At 38.5% G+C, this 24018-nt stretch overlaps 1 protein-coding gene across 1 annotated transcript; it reads left to right on the forward strand.

The window, feature by feature from the left end:
- MARCHF5 (membrane associated ring-CH-type finger 5) lies at window positions 1-24018 on the forward strand. The gene is made up of 6 exons (XM_074154752.1): window positions 1-244; window positions 13812-14014; window positions 17848-17978; window positions 19868-20051; window positions 20403-20569; window positions 21736-24018. The coding sequence occupies exons 1-6, from the start codon at window positions 201-203 to the stop codon at window positions 21850-21852; spliced, it is 846 nt and encodes a 281-aa protein (XP_074010853.1). The 5' UTR covers window positions 1-200; the 3' UTR covers window positions 21853-24018.

Consider the following 24018-nt stretch of genomic DNA (forward strand, 5'->3'; position numbering starts at 1 on the left):
GCCGCGGCCGAGCTCGGCGGTGACCTCACAAAGGCGTCGGCGGCGCCGTCCTGCCCCAGCCACCGACCCTGCGCCTCCTCCCCGCCCGCCGCAGGCCGGTTCCGCTGCCGTTCCGCTCGCTTTCCTGCTGCCGCCGCACGCGGAGCCGCCTTTGCGAGGCTGCGGGCCGTCGGCTGGGCCCGCTCCTTCTCCCAGGAGTCATGTCGGAGCAGACGGGCTTGGCCCTGCCACAGACCATGGACAGGTACGGGGAGGGCCCGGCGCTGGGGCGCAGCGGGGGGAAACCCCTGGCGGGGGGCGGCTTGTGAGCCCCCCGCCTCTCCCGGGCCCGCCCGCGGGGGTGGCTCCGCGCCGCCTCTGGCGTGTTTGGGGACGCGGGGCCCCGTAGCCGTGTCTGATGGCGGGGGGGGGGGGGGGCGGCGCCTGAGGCCGGTGTCGCGGGTCCGGTTTCGCTTTTTGGCTTCTGGGAAAGTTCGTTGGCGCGGGAGGAGCCGCGGAAGGTGGGTAGTAACTGCGCGGAAAGCGCGCGGGGTGCGGAAGGACGGCGGCGCTGGGCAGGAGGAGCGGGGGCCGGGGTCTGGGGGAGGCGTCCGCCTTCGGAGGCTGCGGGCACGGAGCGCGTTGACCTGCACGTAAAATAAAGCACCGAAAGGCGACTAAGGCTTAGCTGGCCTTGCCCGTTTTGCTGCTGGTTCTATGATCTTTGAAGAAAGCCTATAGTTGCCTTTTGGACTGTTGTTAAAAAGGTATAACCTAAAAAGTACTTAGACTTAAATGTAGAGGAGGAAAGACACTAATTCTTAAATTATTTTTATTACACTTGTTTTGTCTTTATGCTTTTATTTGAATATATAGTACTTTCACCCTATTCTGAGGCCTTAAGATTCATTATATATAATTTTGAGTCATCCAGGAAGCCCTTAGGACCCACGTCTATAAGCAACAAAAACATATCAATTGCCTGCTACTGCAGGAGCTGTGATAGCCTGGTGTCTCAGAAGGTGGGGACCCAAGAGGAATCGGGCATCTGTTGATGAACCTGTCAAGTTTTCATCATGAGGCAGTGAAAAAAAAAAAACCCAAAACCCTGCTGTTTTTCTCCGTTCCAGGTCACCTCTAAGGAAAGAGGATTTAGCGAAATACAGGCTATCATCAGGCAAGTGGTGGAGGTATAAACTGTGTGAGGCAGGGGCAGAACTTGTAAAGCCTGGAAGGTGAGGATGAGAAGTTTCAGTTTGATGTAGAAAGAGGATAAAAATGAGCTGGGGAAGGGGGGAAAGTTGTTTGTGTTTTAGAAAAACTGAAGAAGTGAGAGATGACAATGGGATGATTTAGGTTACAGTTTAGAACAATGCCTGTCGAGGAGGCTGGCAGCCAGGAACCATAAGTGCGTTTCCAAGAACTAACAGGAAGGAGGTAGGTTTTTAGAAATACTATCAGGAAAGTATTCAGTTTGATACACTTCCTGTGAATGTAGGCAATAAAAGGGAAGAGTGAAGGAAGACAATAAAACTGGGAGGAGGATGATAGAACTATTGTGCAGGAGCTGGGGGGAGGAAGAGATCAGGAAGAGTATTGCAGAATCAACTCCTCTGAAACAAACAAAAAAAAATCTCATCCTGAAGTTTGTAGTCCAGTAATATTTAATATTTTATGGTTTTGAGTTCTAGACAACCATGGTATTCTTAGTGGCTTCCCTGGTGTCTATGGCTGTTATATCATACCATGAAGTCCTAGTTTACCCTTTCAGAAACGGCTTTAAGGTGGTGTTTATAATCTGTGTTGTGAAAAACTGTAAAATTAAACAGTTAATTAAAAAGGGAAGTTAGTTAACTAGTGGCCAAACCAGTTTACTGTTCTTCATTTTTTATGTGTAATGCGTATGTAATGCTATACTAGTATTCTTGTATCCTTTCAGCTTTGTGAAATTGTAATTTTTATCTCTGAACCCTTTCAAAGGCTTGTTTCCAGTAAACTTGGAGTAACAGAGTTGATATAACGTAAAACAACTGAAGTGTCCCTGGCTTTCTTAATACGGACAGTGAGGAAAAAATTTTAAGTACCTAGGTAGTGCAAAAAGAGGTATGAAGAGAGCCTGCAGCTTTCATGTAAGAAATTACTGTGCTCAGTACAGGAAACTTTAGAAACAGTAGCGTTAGAAGTGGTGAATGGAGGGGTGAGAAGGAGACAAATATTTAGGATTTGAATTTGATTCAGAGTGTAATACACCACCAATAGAAGGATTTTGGAGTAATCAAGACCTCAAAATGCAGTCGGTGTAAATAATTTTTTGGTTACATATTGGGTTTATGGAGTGGAGTTATATTGGAAGAAACCAGCTTTCATTCATCTCTTATTTCTGGAGGTCATACGTAACTGTTTTCATGTTGCATGTAGTGATGATCAAGATAAACCTTCACTATTTCACATTCGGGGGCGTAACGCGTAGCTGATTCATCTGTAGAGGTTCTGAGGGGCTGAAATGCCTCTACTGTTCTGTTGTCTTTATTGCTAGTGACAGACAGTTGTTTTCCTGGGTAAAAGGAAAAAGTATGTATGCAGAAATTTAAAAGTATTGTTAATGGATTACAATTTAACACAAAGTACATAATTTAAAATCGAATTAGGATCTCTTAGTGAAGGATGCAGAAAATAGCTTTTCAGTGAATAAGACTTCAATTTGATTCTAGTAGTTAAGTCATTAGGAGGGAATAAATAGGATTTTCTTTTGTTTCCAATACCTAGGTGGTCACACTGAGAGTCGTGATGTACTGTTCTATCAGGAGCAAGTATTGCTGCAGATCCAAATGTATACAAGGGTCAGCGCTCTTAGAGCAAGTTCTTTGAATATGTATTTGTGAGAGAATGGTTGGCTGCTTCTCTTGACTCTAAGACTGCGTCTGTATGACTTTACAGTTTTGGGTGTTTTCCCTTAATAAACCAATTGGGATTTATCCAGTGTAAGGAGTGTCTTGATTGCATCTCAATATGGTTGCCTGGGATTCATTGCACTTTTAGTACACTTGAAGGCAGTGGTTAGTGGTCTGTCCAAATGGTGAGGTTTTATTGGTTTTAATCCCTTTATTCATGTTGGTTTAATGCATAAATTACAGAATAACAGGGATTTCCATTAAAAAATTAAATTATGTGGCAGAGGTTTTTTTATATGTTCTTAATCAATGTAAAAATGCTTTTCAAGATTTATTTAAATAAAATCACTAGATTACATGAAAATGTCTTGGAAATTATAGCTATTACTCTGAGTGCACAGGGCAAACTTTACTTGAAAGTCAATCCTAATGCATTTGTCAAATTTTAGCAGGCAGAGGCCACTTGATATGCTCTACATATTTTAATGTAAAAGCATTTTTTAAGGAAATACCCAGAAATACCATATTCTGAATGGTATTAGGATGTTGAACCTTTACAGTGAAATTCTCGTGCCTAGTATGCCAAGATCATGAACTGAGTCAGTCCTCCTTGTATTTTCAAATATAATCTTGAAAATACGCGAAAAAAACTTTTGTCTTTTATGGGCTTTTTTCATGTTTCCTATTCAATTAGGCCCCATAAATTTTCTGTCTCAGCACTGTTTAACAGCAGTTCTTCCAATTGAACAATTCTGATTGTTTCCTGTAGCTGCCCTGTGTAGCACCTTTCATAACAGGTATTCTGGCTTCATAATGCATTTTTCAAACACTTTCGTTCTTCTGAGTAACTTTGAAGATAATATGTTGAACTTTCTGGCAGATTTTGGTGCTCTAAAAACTTAAATCCTTTAAGTACTTAATATGTTTCCTGTGTAATCTGCTTGTCAAATACAATTTGACTTTACCTCTCCTGTTTTTTTATAGTTATGTTTTTGAGCAGAACTATTGTGTAAATTCGGTTTGTTTTTAAGTTATGTCCATAGCTACGTCTTGTCAGTTTGCTATTTTATAGCTTTCTGTAATAGCTTGCCTGTTATTGCCAGGACATCGGTTGCTGTGGTCCTGTACTAATTAACTTTCCTATAGAACACTCGACTGGGTCTTGTCAGAGTTGCTGTTAAAATAAATATGAAAACAAAACTAACAACTATTTATCTTGCTATGCGGTCTTTTTACTGTGTTGGTTGAGCAGTCACTTACTGAAGTGACAAGATTTGAACAACAGTTATTAAACATGTACTTGTCATAATGAAGTCAATGGCAAGGCCATGCTGACAGAAAACCTAGACTGTAAATTTTTAGACGAATAAAAAAAATGTTCAATGTGGTGAAGTCTTAAAAAAATATTGTTACTTTTATAAATGTATCATCAGATGGTCTCTGATCTATTTGTTGCAGAAGATAATCTGGTCAATCTGCAGTCTTCAAAAAACCAAATGCTTCGCCACCCACCATTTTTTTCCTACCGTTGTTATTCCCTATATCTATCTCAATGTTAGCCGGAAACTAGAGCAACATTAGGATTGTTGTGTCTTCTGTTTTTACCATTCCTTATTTAAAGGAGATAGTAGAATTGATATTGCCGGTAGACTTTAAAAGCGATTAAAAGATAAAATGCAGAATAGTAGTTGGCTTAAGAAATTCCTAATACTATCAAGAGAGAAATATTATTGCAACTAAATTTTCTCTTTGCCAGAGCACTGATTTGTCAGAAAAATGATAGCAGTTGAGGTCCAAAAGTTGCAAAATAGCAAATTCATGGATTTTCTATTTCAGTTTTCTGAACTGTCATCTGATTCTTTGGTAATTCTCTTTTTTATTTTTTTTTTTAAGGAAAAACCCATATGCAATGTTTTTATACATAATTTTCAGTTGGTTCTTTCATCCCAGTTAGCAAGTGTGGTGGTGTTTGTGTTGGTATGACTCTTTTCCTTCCCTTTTTGGAAGTGCAAGCACTGATTTAGGTTTATTTGGACAATTAGCTGTTGATACTTCAGTAACCAAACACACAGGTTTGGATGAAGACCTTAGTGCTACAACCTAGGCAATGTAATTAGTGCAATGTGGTCCTTGATTTAAGACCTTTACTCTGAACTCCTTAAACTTACACTGGATGTACTGCACTGTGAATCATCTCGCTGACTGAAGTTGACACGTGAGTACATCTTTGTAGGAGAGGAGTTCAACGAGATAAGATATGCAGAGTAATAAACACCATAAAACACTTTACAGGAGCTATGCAGTATTTTTACTTTTCCCAAGCTATTCACCATCTCTGCAGTTATTCAGCCTGTCTGTTCTACTTGCGCTGATTCAGCATGCCTCTCTTCATTACCCTGCCTGAAGGAATTGTTTTCGTTCTACACAATGCAGTTAAACTCATTTTTTTTTGGAAGAGGACTTTCCCTGGCTTCTGGCTGCAGCCTGTCAGCAGCTAAAGTACCTGTGGTCCCTCTAGAGTAGGTTATGTGTGCTTGGAAAGGAGAGAGGACTAGAACCATGAATGGGCCGTGCTGCAGTAGTCTCCTACCAGAGAGGAAACAAGGTGCTCTTCCGTGGCTTCACCCCAACTGGTCGGAAGCTGATGTTGATACAGGAAGGAAAAAGCAAAATTATGTTTATCTTAGAGTGAGTTTGAAGAATGAAAGTTTGAAACAGTAATAATTTTCTAATAGCTTGCCTTTTTCATTATTGATTCATCCTGGGTACATCCCTTGCTATTCCAGTTCTATCTACACCGAAGGTTCTGCACAGATTGAGTTCTTCCTGTGTCTTATCAGTAAAGACGATTAGTGAAAACTTGCTGCAGACCTGTAGGTACCTTTTGCCCATCTATAGTATAACATGTCAGCATGTTATTTATAAACTATGTTAACCTTTTGACTCTCATGTGCATTATATTTCCATCTTTGATGTCTGCTTAGATATGCTTGGGAACAAACATACAGGTTTTAATTGCTGCTTAACTGTTAACTTCTACCTGCAGATAGAAGGCAATTATTTCCCCTGTGTGGGGAAACTCCCGAGAGATCGTCATTTTTGGTGCTAAAAGTCTCAGTATTTCATATATTATCAAGGCATTCAAATAGTATTTTCATACATTGTAACTGCTTTATCTCAAAAAGCTATACAAAAACCTGTTTATTGATGTCTTCCACATAAAAGTGCTCAGACCTATATAATTAACTGTGATTGTTTCCTTTGGCATGGTGTCTTACAGTGTTGTGTAACACCCTCTATTTCAAAGCCGTAACGTTGTCTTTACATAGCTTTCTGATGTCCTGTTATAAATGCCTCCTCTTGAAATCTGAATACTTTCGTTTAGAAGTGGATATTTTATATTGGTCTAAAATGTGCCAACATAATTTAGGCTTCTGTGAAGGATACAGTTACAGAGGGCCATGTGCTGAGTGCGTGTGACTGTTCCACCGCGAGCGGTGCCCTCAGCTCTGCAGAGCGCCGAGAGTCACTTCACGGCGCCATCACACACCTTGCGGTTTTTTCACACTTGTTGTTCTTTAATGTCCCAAGAATATCTCTTCTTGGCTTTTAATTTTTTTCTGTAATTTTTAGGTCTGAAATTGTTCAGCTTTTTATTATGTGTGTTAGGAGGATATATGATGACTGACTTCAGTTGAGCTTTTTGGTTTGCTCTCTTATACTGTAAATTCTCTAATAAAAATAGAAGTTAGAAACTGAGAGTAACTTTGTTTTATAAATTATTGAGTTCAAAGCAATTTGCTTGTTTCGGAGTCGTCTTGCCAATTTTCACAGCTTTAGAAATACACTTTTGTATTTTTCTTCTCTTTTCTATGGAAGAACATAACAGAAAAATTGCTTACCCTGTGTGGTCAGTTTAACCGTGAACTTCTGTAGGCACACGTAGAAAAATCGAACTTATATTTCACAGTTACCTTACCTAAAAATGGAAGGTAAAGTGAGTAGCCATAAGTTTGGTTTCTAACAGGTTAAGCGTATGCTCATGCGTTTACTTTTGTAACTAAAGATACCGTGCCTAAAGATTAATTTGTATTTTTACATTACCTGTGCGATACTGGAAAATTGCTGCAAGAGACTGAGCTCACATAATGCAGGCTCTGTGAATGGAACGTAATTGGCATTTCTTTTATCTTTTCCTTGTCACAGCAACAGCTTAATGTCAAGACGGTTCCAGTTTGAGACATGTCGAAGTTGGTCTATTCCCTGTGTATGTCACTCCTGATTTGTAACATCTGTCATCTACTGTGTACATGTACCACAAATACCAGTGTGAGTGTATTTCTCGTGCAGCTCTCTTCCCCTTTTCCCCAGTGCACAGTAGCATTGTTTAATGCTAGTTGAATAGAAACTACATATTTCTATCTTCTTTTGAGACTGGGAATTGTATTTAACACTCCAGTTTATAACAGCAGATGAAAAACATCTTGATACAAATGTTTGAAAACACAGATATGGTTAGTGCTTGATTATGGAAGCTAATAAGTAAATGTTAACTTCTGTTATGGAAAAGTAAATCCTCCAGGAGATATGAAGGACTAATGCTTGTTATCCTTGTCTCAGAACTCGAAGGAGTAAAAGTTAAATTCCTTTGAGTCAACCAAACGCTTGCTTTAACTTACATCTTGGCCAGTAGAGGCAAAAACAGATATAGCTTTGCTCATCAAAGGGCACAGCTAATTACAGAATTCTGACAAAGCAATGAAGCTATTGTGCAGTGATTCTTAACTTTGGTCCATAGGCAGCATTTTCGAGCAAGCAGTATGCTATAAGCAGAACTTCTTTGATATTAAGGTTAACCTCAGTGCCAATATTTTAAAATTCTTCCATAATGTTAGGAAGTTGTTTTCTGGGAACAGTGACTGGGGAATCTTTTGTGTATGTAGTTAAGCTGTAACAGTATCTTACACCATCATAGCCTACTCAGAGTCTCTTTTTACTAAGAAACAACCTCCTGCGTTCTGGCGCTTCAGATCAAATTTCTCCTGCCTGCATTGATGTTTTTCACACAAATTTTCCCCTATCCTTTATTTAACTGTTGTCATCTAGCATTAATAAGTTGGAGAGCCAAGTGAGTTGATTTCTGTGTACTGTTCTCCATCAAATGTTTGTGTCTGTTTTTATTCCACCAACATTTTGTATGCATTGCTTTAATTGACATGTCACTGTCTAACTGGAGAGGGTATTGACTGAGGTACTGAAAACAATGATGCAAGGGCTCTTTTTTTCTTCTCAAAAACAGCAGAATTCAGGTCATGATGACTCTGATCGAGGGTATAGTTGAAGATACCTTTTCCAGGAGGCCTCAAGCGATTGAAGTTAGACAGATGATGTATGGTTACTTGTTTATTATACTTTTGTTGTCTTGCAAGTAATTCTGATGTATTGGCAACCACGGAAACAGTCAAACCCCAAAGATTAGTATTTGTGGTGAAATGTGTAATATCGCTTGGGAGTGAGGAGTGCCGTAGGAATTTAATACAGTAGACTGCAGATGAATTACAGCAAGAATGGCCTTTAGGACTACTTTGAGATCTGAAGCTGTCTTCCTTTGCTAAATCTGGTGGTGTTGCTAAAGCAATTTTTTTTTTTTAGCCTCAAATAATAATCCGTCCTCCTTTAAATACTATTATTTGCACATAAATCAGACAGTTCAGCTCGTCAGTAGCCGGGTGTCCTACCTTCCTATTACGTGGTGCTATCTGTTAGAGAAGGCTGCGTGTGGTCCTCTTGCCATCTAGAGTTCTCGCAGTGTCTGGAACATGATGGCAGCTGTTCTCCTTCAGCTGGGGTGAGCGTTAGAATATAAATTCTAGCTTAGAGCCTCTTACTACTTCAGTTATACCTTGACATTATGCTGCTCTGCAATTAGACATGGAGAGAAGCTCAGACTTAAAAGAAATTTCTTCTGGTGTTCATTTTCCTTATCAAGAGGAGCTTTCAGACATACTGCTACACGTTTTTTGGGTGTGAAATTTAATTGCAAAAAGCTGCTCGGTCACTTACTATAAGCAGAACTCTGATAGGAAAATATCAGGAAGTTCCTGTTGCTTTCAGGGAAAACGGTATGCTTTGATGTGGGAGAAATGCAGAAAAGTTTTCTTAAAGAGATTTCTTATATTTTATGAAGGATCTGTAATGAGGGGAAAAATGCTTTTTAGCTCATGGCTGTAGAGCATGTCATGCATGGTCAAATTCACATTTCCCATGGTAAGGGTTAGGTCCTGCTAAAAGTCCTGGAAGAATTTTTTCTTTTCTCAGAAGTTTTCTGGTTTTGCTTGCTGTTCATACATGGGTGCCACTGAACATTGGGGGGAAAATTCCAAGACTTTTTGCGTTTTTCTTGCAGTACTGAATATTTGAAACCAGCCTATGAAGCAGTTGTGCTGTTCCAGTCTCACAAAGTCTCTTCCATGATGTGTTGGGGACACAAGGATATCTGCTGGGCTTGAGGCATTAAAGATTTCTGCGAACTTTGTATAGTGTATATATAATTAACATACTGCTTTTAAATTGCCTTTTTGTATTGCTCACACACTCATGCCTGCTTGAAAACAAAGCTGTATCATAGAATCATCTAGGTTGGAAAGGACCTTTTAGATCATCTAGTTCAACCATTAACCTAAGACTGCTGAACCCACCACTAATTCAGCTCCCACAGAGTGAGGCAGATTTAATTTAAATAACAAGAATTAGATCTTGTTCTCTTTCCCATCTAAGACCAGTTTGGGGAAAAAAGTAACCTTTAGGAGGAGTGTAACCCAATGAAAAGGAAAGCAGTCTGCTGGAGGTATGTCTGTTAGCGCCAGAGGATCTTACTGGTGTGTTGGACCTGTAAGTCCAACCAGGTACAGGAGAGAGTGGCATCCTCGCTGATTAGAAAATCCTTTGGAGAAACCTATTCTTGGGTAGGCCTTGGCTTTCTAGATCAGTCATAGAGCATTTGGAGTGTAGGATCCCTAGTCTTTAATGCAACTTCCTCTCCATCCTTTTTGCTCTTAACATATGCAATATCCTGAGAAGAGTTTGCCTTTGGTAGAGGAAAAAAACCAGGTGCAATAAATGAGTTATTCTCAGTCAGAATAGAATTTTTGAGACCAGAGGGTATTAGATGCTGGGGAACTGAATCTAAAAGGCATTTGTAACCCTATATTCAAAGCTGAAATAATGATATTGGCATGGCTTTTTGTGTGTGTTTTGTTTTGTTTTTTTTTTTTTTCAAGCCAAGGAAGTGTGGAAAAATACATTAGTGTTATTGATTTGGCTTTGTAGAAAGCCATCAAGGAAAAAGGTTTGAGTTTCTATCAGAAACAATGCTTTATTCCACCTTGTCAGCCTTTTCTATTTCAGGTTATCTGAGCAGCAACCTGATTCAGTGGCAAGAATCAAGGTCATATTTTATTCAGTACAAGAAAATGGAAAATCTGGCAAGAGCCAAGATACTTGTTTTGAAATGGTTTTATTAAGCCCTTTCTGCTATAGCTGCTGTCAATGGAAAGAGATAAAGCTGATGACAGAATACAAGGAATTTACTGTTCATTATTCATGACTTGCTAAAGGTTTCAGTCTGTAAAGGATTCTGTTATTCTTTTCATGGGTCTTTCAGGTTTTCAGATATGATTGCCTGGCAAGAAATTGAATGAAGCAATTAAAGAGAAGATGCATATTTTTCTTGACTTATTAACCTTAACAGAAAACTTGAAGAGAATTTAATCTACCACGTATTCATGGACAAATTCCCTAGCTAAAATTGGAGTGTAGCAAGATTATGTTCATGCTTAAATCTGTCATTATTTGAATAAACTTCATAGACTTCTGTGGTGTGGTGGCATCTGACCCTACTGGCACCCACAGACCTAACTAACTCTATTGTGAAGCCTTTAGTTTAAAAATAAAAATTGAAGTTACATATTTAGAGCAGTTGTAGACCTAATTAGGATATGGAATGAATGAGTGAACATTTACCTTTAACGCAGCAAAAAACTGTTGAACAACTATCATTAGAGTTGTACTGTACTGTGGTTCTTACAGTATATTTGGGGGTTCTTGGTGTAAATATGAAATCAATAAGCATTGCAAGAACTTGCATTCCTTAAGAACGCCTTGATATCAAGTGCAATGAATCATGATGTCTGCCGTGCTTCGTCATGCTTTCAAATCTTTGTGGTGGTCTCAGCATTTCCATCCCAGCTCTTGCTAACTGGTGGCTGGGCTGCCTGTCCTCCTCCTGCTGAGGAGGGTCAATGTGTCCTCTCCTTCAGGGATGCTACAGGTGCATGTCGGCAGCATGGGGGTGAAGAGAGGGATGGCGTTACAGGAGCGTGTAATGTGACAATTCTGACTTAAACACACGCTGTGGGGAAGGTCAGAAAGAAGCAAGTCAGGCTTTGCTTTTACCTTCCCGTTGGGACAGATGGAAGAAATCGCAGTTCTGATTGAAGATGTCAGTCTTCCAACTGAACAGCCTTTTAGCACTGGTGCTCTAAAACTAGAACTGCGGCCGGAGGAGCTGCAGCTCTTTCTCTTGTCGGCCTTAGCTTTACAGCCTGTAAAGCGTCGCACAGGGACTCGCCAGTGCTAAAAATGTATGTCTGTACCTACTATACTATATTCTGTACTTAAAACTGGACATGTGGACATGAGTTATGTCTGGTTTATGTATTGTTCAATATTAAGTTGCCTTTCCTGTAGTCTTCCCTGGAACCTGCGTCTCAAACTGTGTTCCTTTTCAGGAATATGCCAGTAATAAGTCGCTACAGGCCACCTTCTGCTTCTACACACTCACAACTTCATTTCAGTATACTTCCACCACTGTAAATCAGAAAAAGAATTCAGTGCTTTTAAATAATCTCTTGCAAATATTTTATAGGCACGGCTATTATATTATTTTAAACAAAACATGGTTATTCTTCTGTAGAGAAACGTTCTCAGTTTATAAAGAGAATGCTGTCCAAAGTAGTGAGGTCATAAAAGGAAGCTGTTAGACAACAGTATTTTTCATTACTTTGAGTCTGACAAAATTCAAGTTTCCCATTGTAGATTTCCCCCTGCTTTTTCCTCATAAAGGAGTTAAAAGCAAAAACAAAACTCCCAACCTGTTTACAAGTGACATGCTAGGGAGAAAATAGTGACTTATTAAAGGAATCACTGTATTTTTGTTGTTTTGAAAGTGGCTCTAGTAAGACTGGCCCTTCCTGTGCATACAATTCCCTTCTAAATTTTATCAAACGTGTTTTAGTTAGTTACAAGGTTTTTGTGATTTGTTTGGGGTTTTTTTGGAAGGGCTGCAGAGGAAAGACCTTCAGGATGTATATGTTCAAGTATAAAGTTGTCAAGTGAATTTTCTGACAACTATTTAGCACTGATTTCCATGAGAGAGAATATGGCAATCTGGCAAAATGACTGGAGTTGGAGGGGACTTCTAAACTGTACTTCCTCTTCCCAGATGCTAGCAAAGGTTAGAGATGGGATGCTGAAAGGGCAAATGGAAACAAAAAATATGAGTGGGAGAGGGAAAAAGGTGAGGAGCAGTCGAGAAGCTGAAACAAAAAAAATTGTTTGAAGAGTTTGAAAGGCTAGGAAGAAGGTTTATTGCTGACAACAAATGCAAGGGGAGGGAGAGGAAAAGCACCATGAACCACTGAACATCCCCACAGAAACTACGATCATGATTCTTGAATCTCAACGTTATTCTGTTTAGTAGTGCCAGAGCATTTCTCAGCTTCTTACTATCTCAGTTTCTGCCTGTTAGTGGTTACACGTAAGAAGCCTTTTACTCTTTCGTCTTAATGACGTTACTCAAGAGAACAAAACTTCATCATCAAAGTAATGCAGCAAAACTTCAGTTAGTGCATAATGTCTAACTAGATTGTATCTGGATAGTTAAATTACAGGGATGCTGTTGCCATACGCTTTTATAAAGTTTAACTATAATTGCAATGGCTTGTGTAAAATATTTAAAATATATCGAACCAGATTATATTTGTAGGAAGATCCTTATTTTGTTAGATTCTAGTTTATTATTTAAACTTCAATATCTTCAGTATGGGAATTGGCAAAGTATTTCACAGTAAAAAATAAATTATTGGGTCAACACATCTGATAGTTTCCTAGTTTAGATCCCTATTTTACTTTCTCTTGCAAGTTGTAAAGTGTTCAAGGGTCTGGCCTCATCATCAGATCAGATCCCGTGGAATGGCTGGGACTCTCTTCAGGGCACACAGCCTGTCGATCTTGTAGTTTCTCCTTACAGAATCAATGCGTTTGAATCTTATATACTCGGATAATTCTTCAGTGCAGAAATTTCCTCCTCTAGTGGTATAATAGTGTTCTTGAAGTACTTTGTAAACTTCATTCAGATTAATCTGTTTTGGTACTTCCTCCTTTCAAAAAGAGGGAATGAATTTTTTATGGTTTGTTTTGTGATGCATTGTATCATTTGTGTTGTTTTGTCATTTAAGTGGATTAGTTTCCTAAGTAACAGAGTACTGTATTGATCTTGTATTTTTAATTTTAAAAACTTACCAAAATGTCTGCTGTAGAAGGAGATGATAATACATTTAAAAATATATGGATTTTTTCTATGTGGAATTGTTCAGAGGTTGAACTACAGTCTTGATGCTTTTTAATTCATAATTATCTAAAAGTTAGATTTATAATTCAGAATGTATTAAAAGCCGTTTCTTAGCTGTCTGTAATATTATGTTAATAGCAGAACAAGACTGTGGCACAAAACACACTTTTGGTGATTAAGAATGAAGCAACAATCATCATCTCCTCTAGGTGCACATTTTCTAAAACTGCATGCTTTCACATATGAAGGGTTATTGTAAGCACATAAAAGTAGCAAAAAAATATAATCTTTTTCCTTTCCTGTAATTGCAGAAGCTGCTGGGTTTGTTTTGCTACGGATGAGGACGACCGGACAGCAGAGTGGGTGAGACCCTGCAGGTGCAGGGGCTCCACCAAGTGGGTTCATCAGACCTGTCTGCAGCGCTGGGTGGACGAAAAGCAGAGAGGGAACAGCACTGCCCGAGTGGCCTGTCCTCAGTGCAATGCGGAATATTTGATAGTATTTCCAAAGCTAGGTAAGATACATATCACTGAAATTTCAAATGTAATATAATGGGTTGATTCTTATATTGTTCCTACTTTCTTTTTTAGATTTTTTCCTTTCCTTCAGAATCAGTTCTGTTGAAAGCTTGTCTATTTCCTTTTCTAGACAGAAAGGAATAACTATATTCTGCTCATCTCCCATTTGGTGGTTTAGTTAAATACCTTCTGAAAGTTTTGGATGTGTTCCACTTAGTATACTGATATGACTTATTAATAAGTCTATAATTAATTGTCAATCACATAATATATATTATATAATATAATCTAATATATAATATATAATAATATTATATTCGGGCTTATATATATGGCTAATACATAGGGCTATTATATATATTATAAGGCTGTATATAGGGCTTATATATATATTACTATATTAGGGCTACAAAGATGATGAGGGGCCTGGAGCATCTCCCTTATGAGGAGAGGCTGAGGGACTTGGGTCTTTTTAGTCTGGAGAAGAGAAGACTGAGGGGGGATCTCATCAATGCTTCTAAATACTTAAAGGGTGGGTGTCAGGAGGATGGGGCCAGTCTTTTTTCAGTGGTGCCCAGGGACAGGACAAGAGGAAATGGGCACAAACTTGAACATAAGAAGTTCCACCTAAACATGAGGAGGAACTTCTTCACTTTGAGGGTGGAAGAGCCCTGGAAGAGGCTGCCCAGAGAGGTGGTGGAGTCTCCTTCTCTGGAGGCATTCAAACCCCGCCTGGACACATTCTTGTGCAACCTGCTCTGGGTGACCCTGCTCTGGCAGGGGGTTGGACTGGATGATCTCCAGAGGTCCCTTCCAACCCCATGTGATTCTGTGATTATACTATAATTATAATGAATTTGGGTCCATCAGACATCAGTTGTGAGCTTGCAGTGCCTTAAACAAGTGAGACAGTCTCCTTTTTGTATATCGTTCTGATAACCCAAACCCATTATATCGCAACGTGACTCTGTCAGCCGCGGTCATGCCAGGCAGAGGGAGGACAGGAATGTGTTTTCAGGCCGTCTTACCAGCAGCCCTGCGTCTGCTGCCTGCCTCAGGTATCTTTTGAAGATATTAGTAGTCATACCATTCAAGAAACTAAAATTACTTGAGCAGGGATGAATTAACAACTAAAGTTTCCCTGAGGTATCATAGTTTAGAAACTTACTTACATTAAGATTTCTCTAATGTACTGCTGGAAACTTTTTTTTTTTAGAAACAAATTTCTGTGAAAGGGCACTCTTGAACACAACTTTTTATCTCCAACTATGATTTTGAAGTAATAGCAACTTGAGGAGACATCAATGAGTACCTTTATAAGTAACAGTGGGTGTCTTTTTAGGTATTTACCAATTCGAAACATCCCCCTCTACTGATGTATCTTATTAAAATTATAATTCTATTTCAAATTTGATAGTTCATATAAGTTTTAGAGATAGGTAGTAACTATGTTCTTCCTAGCTGTTTTCCTCTCTTCTGAGAACTTTTTTTATTAAATAGGAAAATACTGTTGCCACTGTGAAAGTAACCAAAGTTCCTTTTAGATAATTACTTCAGTTTAATAAATAGAAAAGAGTTTGGCAGAAAAAGCTCTACTAAAGCATAACAGTTCTTATGAAATGAAAAATATTTTTGTATTTTGTATGTCAGTGACTCTGAATTTCCCGCATCTTTCTTAATACCATTTTAAAAGAAAGTTGCATTTGTTCTCCTTTCTCACTACTTCTAATTAAAAAAATATTACTGAAGCAATGCTTTTTCTAGTCTTTTCTCAAGATTCTATATCTAATTCTGTACCTTGCTTCTCTAAATGATTAGTATCAGTAGGTGCGACTTGTTAGTACTTTCAGTGTTAGATTTCTGCTGTTGCTGTATCAAGGTGCCGAGATGTGTGAGGTGAACATCGGTGCTCTCTGTTGCCCTTTAGGACTCACTAAATATGACGGGGTTTTTGAATGCCTGGTCTTCACCTTCTTCAAACAAATCTAAGTTTTCAAAATGGTACAACTAAACTTTTTCAGTGTCTGTGGGAAACAGTCAAGATGTGTAAATTACTGTGCATTTTAGTACTTGCAGTTATGTCCTTGTTGTTACTTTCGGCACATTGATAGACATCTCAGCATATTATGAAGTCCGTCCTGGAAAGTTAAACATAACTGTTAATACAGTTGAACTGCTTGTTCCAGTTCTTCGTATTTTGAGTGTTCCTTCTTCAGAAACCCTTTAGTTTTGGTACCTAATCAGTATCAGGATGCTCAACTTGAGAATAAATTAACTCCATAATTGCACTTTGTCAACTACTTCAGTTGGTGTATCTGAAGCAGGGTGTTGGTGAGGTGTTTCCTATCTTACACATAGGAAGATGCTTCCTGCCCTTAAAACTAAAGCTTATTACTAAAACAAAGGGTTCATGCTGTACTAGAAGATGCATGCAGAGGCACCCAATTTGAAGTACATTAGTAGTAGGTTAAGCACTCGAGGCTCCAGCAGGCCTAGAGTAGACAGTACATTAAGCGATATTCTGCCCAAGTTGCTTAGGGCTGCCCACTATGATATGTATGTAACCTGGCCATATTTACAATGACTGCTGTCAAGACTTGCAGATAAGCTAACTGTGTTTAAATTGTAGCTATCCAATATGGTATTTGCACACATACCTGTGTATACAAAAAAAAAGCTGCAATCCTACAAGGTCTCTGTATGCTACCACTGTACAAACAACATGGAACACCATTGCTCAAGAGATCACTCCTTCCCTACCCTAGGTACCCACTCCCCCCCCCGGCCCCCCCCCCCAAAATAATTAAAAAAATACCAAAGATTAGGAAGTAGTGAAAGAATTACAGGCCAGAGTGGGTAAACTGTGATGAGAGATGTAGGTTAGTTACTTGGAGAATGCCTATAGGCTGGTTTTGAGAATAACTTTAATATTTTTACCAATTTTGGTAGGAAAAAGTAGGAGGGAGCTAACAAGAACCATTCATGCGTATGAGCTGCAGGAGGACAGTCTGTATCTAGAATATATTGACAAATGTGAATGTAATGTGGAATCGGACCACGGTGATGACATTTTTCTCTTCCATACATACCTTTCAAACTTCAGGTTCTGGCGCTTGCTTTGCTGGTGCTCTTGCAGTCTCAAAGAAAAGATGCAGTGTGCAGGGTATTGTCTTGCTCCATGTAAGTCTGGAAAGTGCCATTGTCCATAGAGCAATGAAACTCTATTAATGCATTGTTGTCAAAGGCACTAAATAACCTGAATAGGTTTGGGGTTTTTTTTCCCCTCCAATATTTGAGAGGTGATCCTCTAAAAATATTGAACGCAGCATCTTTCAGTGGAAGGAATCTTTCATGTTGACTGGGCTCCTTTTTACTTTAGGGCAGGATAGTTCAGTGACAGAATTCTCAGGTGAAGCTGTCAAAGATACGCACGTGAAGTACGGTACAACTAATTTGTGTTCCTTCCTTTTGAAAACTAAAATATCTTAACAAAAAAGCCACTAAGCCTAAAATGGCTTCTACAACAGAACAATTCTGATTCAACACAAACAAAGGAAGCTAGTCAACTTCAGTGGGTAAATTAGTCAGCACTCTAACCAGTATATTAATCTCTCAGATGTTGTGGTGAATGAAATGGTAGGTAGAAATAAGTTACAAGTTTAGCTTAGTAGCTTTTTAATTATATATTCTCGTTTAAACAGTACATGTGGGATGTCAGACTTGTATTTTGCCAAGTTCATTCTTTCTTGTCAGCGATAGATGCTGAGAGCTTTCTTCAGTATGCTTATATACGTGTATATCTTGAAACCTTACTTTTCCTTTATCATAGGTCCAGTTGTTTACGTTTTGGATCTTGCAGATCGCCTGATCTCAAAGGCATGTCCCTTTGCTGCAGCTGGAATAATGGTGGGCTCTATCTACTGGACAGCTGTCACGTATGGAGCTGTGACTGTGATGCAGGTACACATGTTCCCTCTTCGCACCAGCTCTCAAAGCAGCACTTTGAAAGAAAAAGTCAATTAACTAAGATTCCTTTTTCCTTGGCTTAGAACATGCTTTAGCTGCTTGCTAAAGCAAGGAAAGATAAATGCTCTTTTCTGTAGTTGTTCTGCTTTTGAAATGAGGATCTGTCTAAACATTAAACAGTTGGTCAAATCTTGGGTATGAAGAATTAGCCATTTTCCTCTGATTTAATGCTTTTTGATCATATGGATGGCACGCTGGGTAAGAGAATAATTTATTTTTGCTTATGATGGGAGGAGATTAAACTAGGAGTGGAGGAAAACTGTTCCACCCCTTTTGCGACCACAAATTTGCTAGGTTTAATACAACTTGTTTCCTGATGCGTTTCAGACTCCTTTCCTTCAGTTGAAGGGCTAGAGAGAAGCACAAAAGCTGTTTTTAAAGGTTAAGCTTCAGATGGAGAAAAATAAATACGGAATTGACATTGTGACTCCAGTGGTGGCTAAGTCAGTAACAAATCATACGGGGTTACTGAAAACGGAGAGAAATAGTAATCTAAAGCAGAAGAGACCAGATACTGGGGCTCGTTTTTGGTGGAGAAGGACTATAAGGAGAAACAGGATGGCATCAGACAGCACTATTTGGGTGGAAGATAGTGAAGAAGCTGGAAGACAAATGCTGAATATTTTTTGAAGGAATAATCTTTTGGTAGCAACAATATTGGTTATGGCTATTTTTAGAGACTGTGGTATGTAACATAACTTCCTGTTACAGAAGAATAAAATGGAATGGGTTTCAAAGCAAGGCTAAAAAGCACAGTTTGAAGATGCTGTGGTACATTACCCAAACTTCTTCTGTCCTACTTCTATTCCAGAAGTACAGGGGTTTGGTTGGGGGTTTGAGGTTGTTTTTTTAAAAAAATGTTGCTATTGTTGCATGTTCTTACTATCTAATTCTAAGTGTTGCACTAGCAAAGACTTGACAGCTTTTAGCATATTTGGGGGAAAACAAGAAGTCAATGAAAACACATCAGGAAATCCAGTGCCTGACAAATGTAATGATAACTATTTTAGTGTGTTTAGTTTTCTTGGATTCTTATGGGAGAAGTCATGAAAGAGCCTGTTCTTTCTGGAAGCACTTCGAGGAGTTTGTTAGCATTTAGTAATTCTTAAATTGAGAAAACTCTAGAGGTTATCTAGCACTCCCAATTTTTTTTTTTTGTCCTCAGCCCTACTACAGACTTACTTATTTAAAATAAAAAGTATGTACTTTTTTAGGAAAACATAAGGCACTCCTCTGTTACGGTTTTATTATGCACGTTTTATAAACTGCAAAGTTTGGTATTTTTTTTATGTGCCAGTAGAAAGCACATACCAATGTACCTCTTCCTGCATTGTCTAGAGAAGCAGTACTTCTTAATACTGTGATCTCTGTTCCATAAGGTATTCCTAAATAACAGAGATACTTGCTGTCAATTTATCCTTTAGAGAGTAGTACCTAACGAATTTCTGAATGTAACATTAATTATTCTAAACCTGTAAATTATTCTATGCATTTTGGAAAGCATGCTATTGTGATGTTTCAGATGTTTAGGCTTTTACTTACACAGAAGCACACGAAACCTCTCTAGAGATGGTAAGGAACTGTGTTACAGCTCTCTGCAAGATTAATGACTTGCAAACTAGAGCTGGCAGCTCATCTGCATTACAACCGAGCAACCGCGGATGCAAAGGGAAGACTGAGTATGCTAGGTAAAACAGTATTGTTCTTTTTCTTCCTTGAACTTAAAATGTGTGGGGAGCCCCAAGCAAACTAAAATTTTTGTAAGTTATATTCTTTGTGCAGTTGTGGTCTTTATGTTTGTCAACTATATACATGTTTACCAGGTTGTGGGTCACAAAGAAGGTCTTGACGTCATGGAGAGAGCTGATCCTTTATTTCTTTTGATTGGACTTCCCACTATCCCAGTCATGCTAATACTGGGCAAGATGATTCGTTGGGAGGACTATGTGCTCAGGCTGTGGCGCAAATACTCTAATAAGCTACAAATCTTGAACAGCATATTTCCAGGTAAAGTGATTAAATTTAAAAGGAAATACCAAGGTTGAATTTGTGCCTTTAGGGATGGGAACAGGTGCGTAGTTTTTGCCATTCTTAGTAAAGGGTAACCCCTTCCTGTTTTTTTATGTTCAGTCTATTTACATTGTGTTTGTATAGTACCTAGAGGGAAAGATGGGGCAAGAGGAAGAGGAGCACGGTTTCAATTAAGGCCTTACTAACAAAACGAGATACTAAAAATCATGGGTCTTATTTGAAAGTAAGAATGAATACAGAAATTGGACTGTGGGTTTGTAATGGAGTGGGGGTGGGCACTGTATTCTGTTTGAGGTGGTGGCTCTGTAAATCTTTTCTTTCCTTCAGGCATCGGATGTCCTGTTCCTCGTATTCCAGCAGAGGCCAACCCTCTGGCAGATCATGTCTCTGCCACACGTATTCTCTGTGGAGCTCTAGTTTTCCCTACTATTGCCACCATAGTGGGCAAGCTGATGTTCAGCAGTGTTAACTCAAATTTACAAAGGACAATCTTGGTAAGATTCAGTATTGTTTGTTTCATAAGCAATTATAATATGGGAATATAAAGTGTTGTGAGGGGAGGGAGGAAAAGTAAAAAGGAACATAAATTGATATAGAGCTTAAGAGTGGCATTTGATTAAGGGCAGGGGGTTTTTTAAGGTTGCCTATATTGGCAGAGAACAGTCATCACCTGTGAGAAAGTTTGTCCTTATGACTGAAACTAATCTCAATTCCAGACAAGGCTGAAACTTGTATCTGGCACTGTACTAGGCAGATCTTAGCAGTAATTAAGGGTGATAATGAAGATGAGGAATCAGCATCTTCTAAGAACGATCTCTGCAAGGGAAGACTGGGGTTTATATTATCAACGCTTTCATATTAGCTTCTGTTTACTAATTCTTTGAGAGAATGCCTTTGTTACTTACTTTAATAAGGAGAGAAAAATAACTCTCCATAGAAGTTGAAGTGAGGGGGAAGGACAAGGAGAGGAGAAAAATCTCTTCCTTTGTCGGTAACCTACCTGGCTGGCAGCCTTTCAGAGGGCAGCACACTGAGTTTGATGCCATCTGACTGTCACTTCAGCCTGTTTCCAATTCCATATGGAAGAAACAGTAAAATTACAACTGTTTGTGCAGAGAAAAGGCTTTCTTAGTGTTTCTTCTTATTTTGGAGACTTGAGATAAATATACTGTAAAATTTTCTGGGGGAGAAGTTTGTTTTACAAAAAACCCAGATTTTTGTATCACTCCCCACTTTGGCAAGTGGCCTTTTTCACAGCCTGATTATAGAGTGGTCATTAATATTATTCCTTGTGCCTGTATAGTATAATATTAAGAGAAGGGAGGATAGAAGATACATATCTCTATTTTACTTTGTTCTTTAAATGGGATGTATTTTGATTTTTTTCAATATTTTATTTGAGAATATTTGTCAGACTTCCAAGCAAATAAGCTTTCAAAAGGTCTTATAGATCCAGTATGTAATCTCTTTAAGTAACATTAACCTCTGTAATAGCATGACAGAAAACAGTGAGCTACTCACTGGGAATTGTCCTAATCAGTTAAATTTCAAAAGAAAATGCTATATGATGGAAAATAAGTTGTCTTTGACCAAAAGTTTTTGAAAAGAACATTTGCAATGATTTAACACTGCAGATTTTCAAAATATCTTTTTATTTCAGGGTGGAATTGCTTTTGTCGCTATAAAAGGAGCTTTTAAGGTTTACTTCAAACAGCAGCAATATTTGCGCCAAGCTCACCGCAAAATTTTAAATTATCCTGAGCAAGAAGGAGCATAAGGCTGTGATCTCCAGATGCCATATGGTCTCACCTAACAGGTTTCCATGTTGTATTGGTTCCATCATTATTGAACAGTAGTGGAGAATAGTGATAAGTTGCTGCTCCTATTTTTTTTTTTTCCTTAAATATAATAAAGCACTGTCTTGTGGCAGGGTAAAGCCTTTCAGCAACCACTGAACCTAAGAATGTGACTTGGCTTTCATTATTTTGGGGTATTTCTGTTGGGCAACAGGCTTCTGAATTATTTTCTTTGAGCCAATATGCTGAATGGGAAAAAAAAAAGGCATCAGCTACAGAACAAGAACGTTTTAAATTGTGTACTTAATGTAGGCTATATCTAAATGCCTTTTCTCTCTGTGTTTTCATACCCCTGCTATCATCCAGTTCAGCATTTCATACAACGAAGGGAATTATTTTTGGAAAGGAAATGTGAGTCATTACCAAGAAGTAGTTGTTGTGGGACATCAGTCAATAAGGATTTCGTTAGTTTTCACTGGTATCAAACAGGGAGTGTAAACAGATGACTGGTCAGAGAAAGCAGAAGGTAGATCACTACAGGACTCGTGTGTCAGCTTTAGCCGCCTGTGTACTAGGTGTTGAAATTAGCATGGCTTCCAGGCAACTATTGTATTACTGGTAATTTTTACTGTCCTGGTGTATCCCCTGCAGTGCCTAGTGTTATCTTCTCATGGCTCTTACTGTTTTGTGACTGGTGCTGGATAGCATTTTTTCCCTCCGTGTAAAATACTTACACGGTGGGGGAAGTAAATTTCAGTTGCTTATGGTTAAGTATTAGAGCATTTGTTTAGTTTTCATGTTCCTTTTGATTATGTAAATATCCGTACAAATAGAAAGAGCAGTAGCAGCGTGAGAGAACAGCACTGGACACTAAAGCTACCTTTGAAGTGACAGATTGGGACACCCTTCTCAAGGCCCAGACGTGGGCAGGTAACTCTGTGCCAGGTGCGGGCTCCCCGCTGCCCACACGGCTGCGGTGAGGGGCTGGCTGGAGGGGTGAAACCATGCTTGGGGGACCCCGTGGGAGCCAGACACTCCCACCACAATTCGGCTCAGTTCTGTAACCAATCTTAAATGGGTGATAAACAAAGCTTATTTATACAGTAAGCTTTACTGTTACAGTATGTGCAAAGTAGCCAGCTGAGGGAGACATTAGCACTTCAGTTATTTGATGCATTTGTAAACTTAATTTCGACAGAAATTAACTGTTTTATGAAGTTAAATTTTGACAAACATAATATGGCCATTTAATATTCATACCAGACCTAACCTAGATTTAGTACTTGAAGGGTTTTTTTGTTTTTTTTAAACAACAGTTTATGTGTTTTTCTCAAAGTTGGGGTTTTTTCTTTGTTCATACGAGTATGTCAAATGCATGGAGAAAGGTTTAAAAAAAAAAAAAAATCTTTTAGTGAAAGTGTTCATAAATAAATATTACTTTTTACCAGAAATTAAGTAAATGCAGAAGGGACTTCATATTTGACTGCAATAATGTATGTTAGAGAAATTCAAAATATGGTACCTTTTCTATAGTATGTTTATCTTAATTACTGAGATGTAATATTTTAGAACTGTACAAAAGTGTATATAATGGCCAACTAGTATTCAAAAACTATACAGGTATTGAAAATTATGCATTCAATCAATATCAAATACTTCTGAGGTTCTTGCTGTAATTTAAGAATTATTATAATCTTGTAAGTCTGCTGATTATATTTGTGTTAGTGGGCTCACTTTTATATAAAACTCTAAATAGAGCAGCAACCTCTGACAGTTGCTGCTTTCTGTAAGATAGTCTGGAAACGATATAATATGTATTTCTTACAGAATTCCTCATTTCGAGAAAACAGCTTTTCAGTGGTCTTCATTGTATATATTTCCAACCAATTTATTACTGTTTTTTAAAGTTTCATGAAGAATTGAATGATGCGAATTAGTGGGTTTGAAACTTGTTCTATGGGAAAGCTCACTGTCTCCTCTGGAAGTTAAAGCTATTGTAAAAATACAATTATAAAAACACTGTATGGATTATAAAATTATTTCACCTGAGTGGCAGAAGGTCATGACTCTGTTGTAAATCTTGTTTTTAAGTATTGAAAATTATAGTTACGTTGAATTAGGTTGAATAAATATTTTTTACACTCCCT

This window comes from Numenius arquata, chromosome 10 (genome assembly GCF_964106895.1).
Source record: "Numenius arquata chromosome 10, bNumArq3.hap1.1, whole genome shotgun sequence".
In the NCBI taxonomy this organism is placed as follows: domain Eukaryota; kingdom Metazoa; phylum Chordata; class Aves; order Charadriiformes; family Scolopacidae; genus Numenius; species Numenius arquata.

Coding starts and splice junctions, on each gene's coding strand:
- MARCHF5 (XM_074154752.1), top strand. CDS start 201: ATGTCGGAGCAGACGGGCTTGGCCCTGCCACAGACCATGGACAG. Junction 245..13,811: donor CTGCCACAGACCATGGACAG/GTACGGGGAGGG, acceptor CTGTAATTGCAG/AAGCTGCTGGGTTTGTTTTG. Junction 17,979..19,867: donor GAGCTGTGACTGTGATGCAG/GTACACATGTTC, acceptor CATGTTTACCAG/GTTGTGGGTCACAAAGAAGG.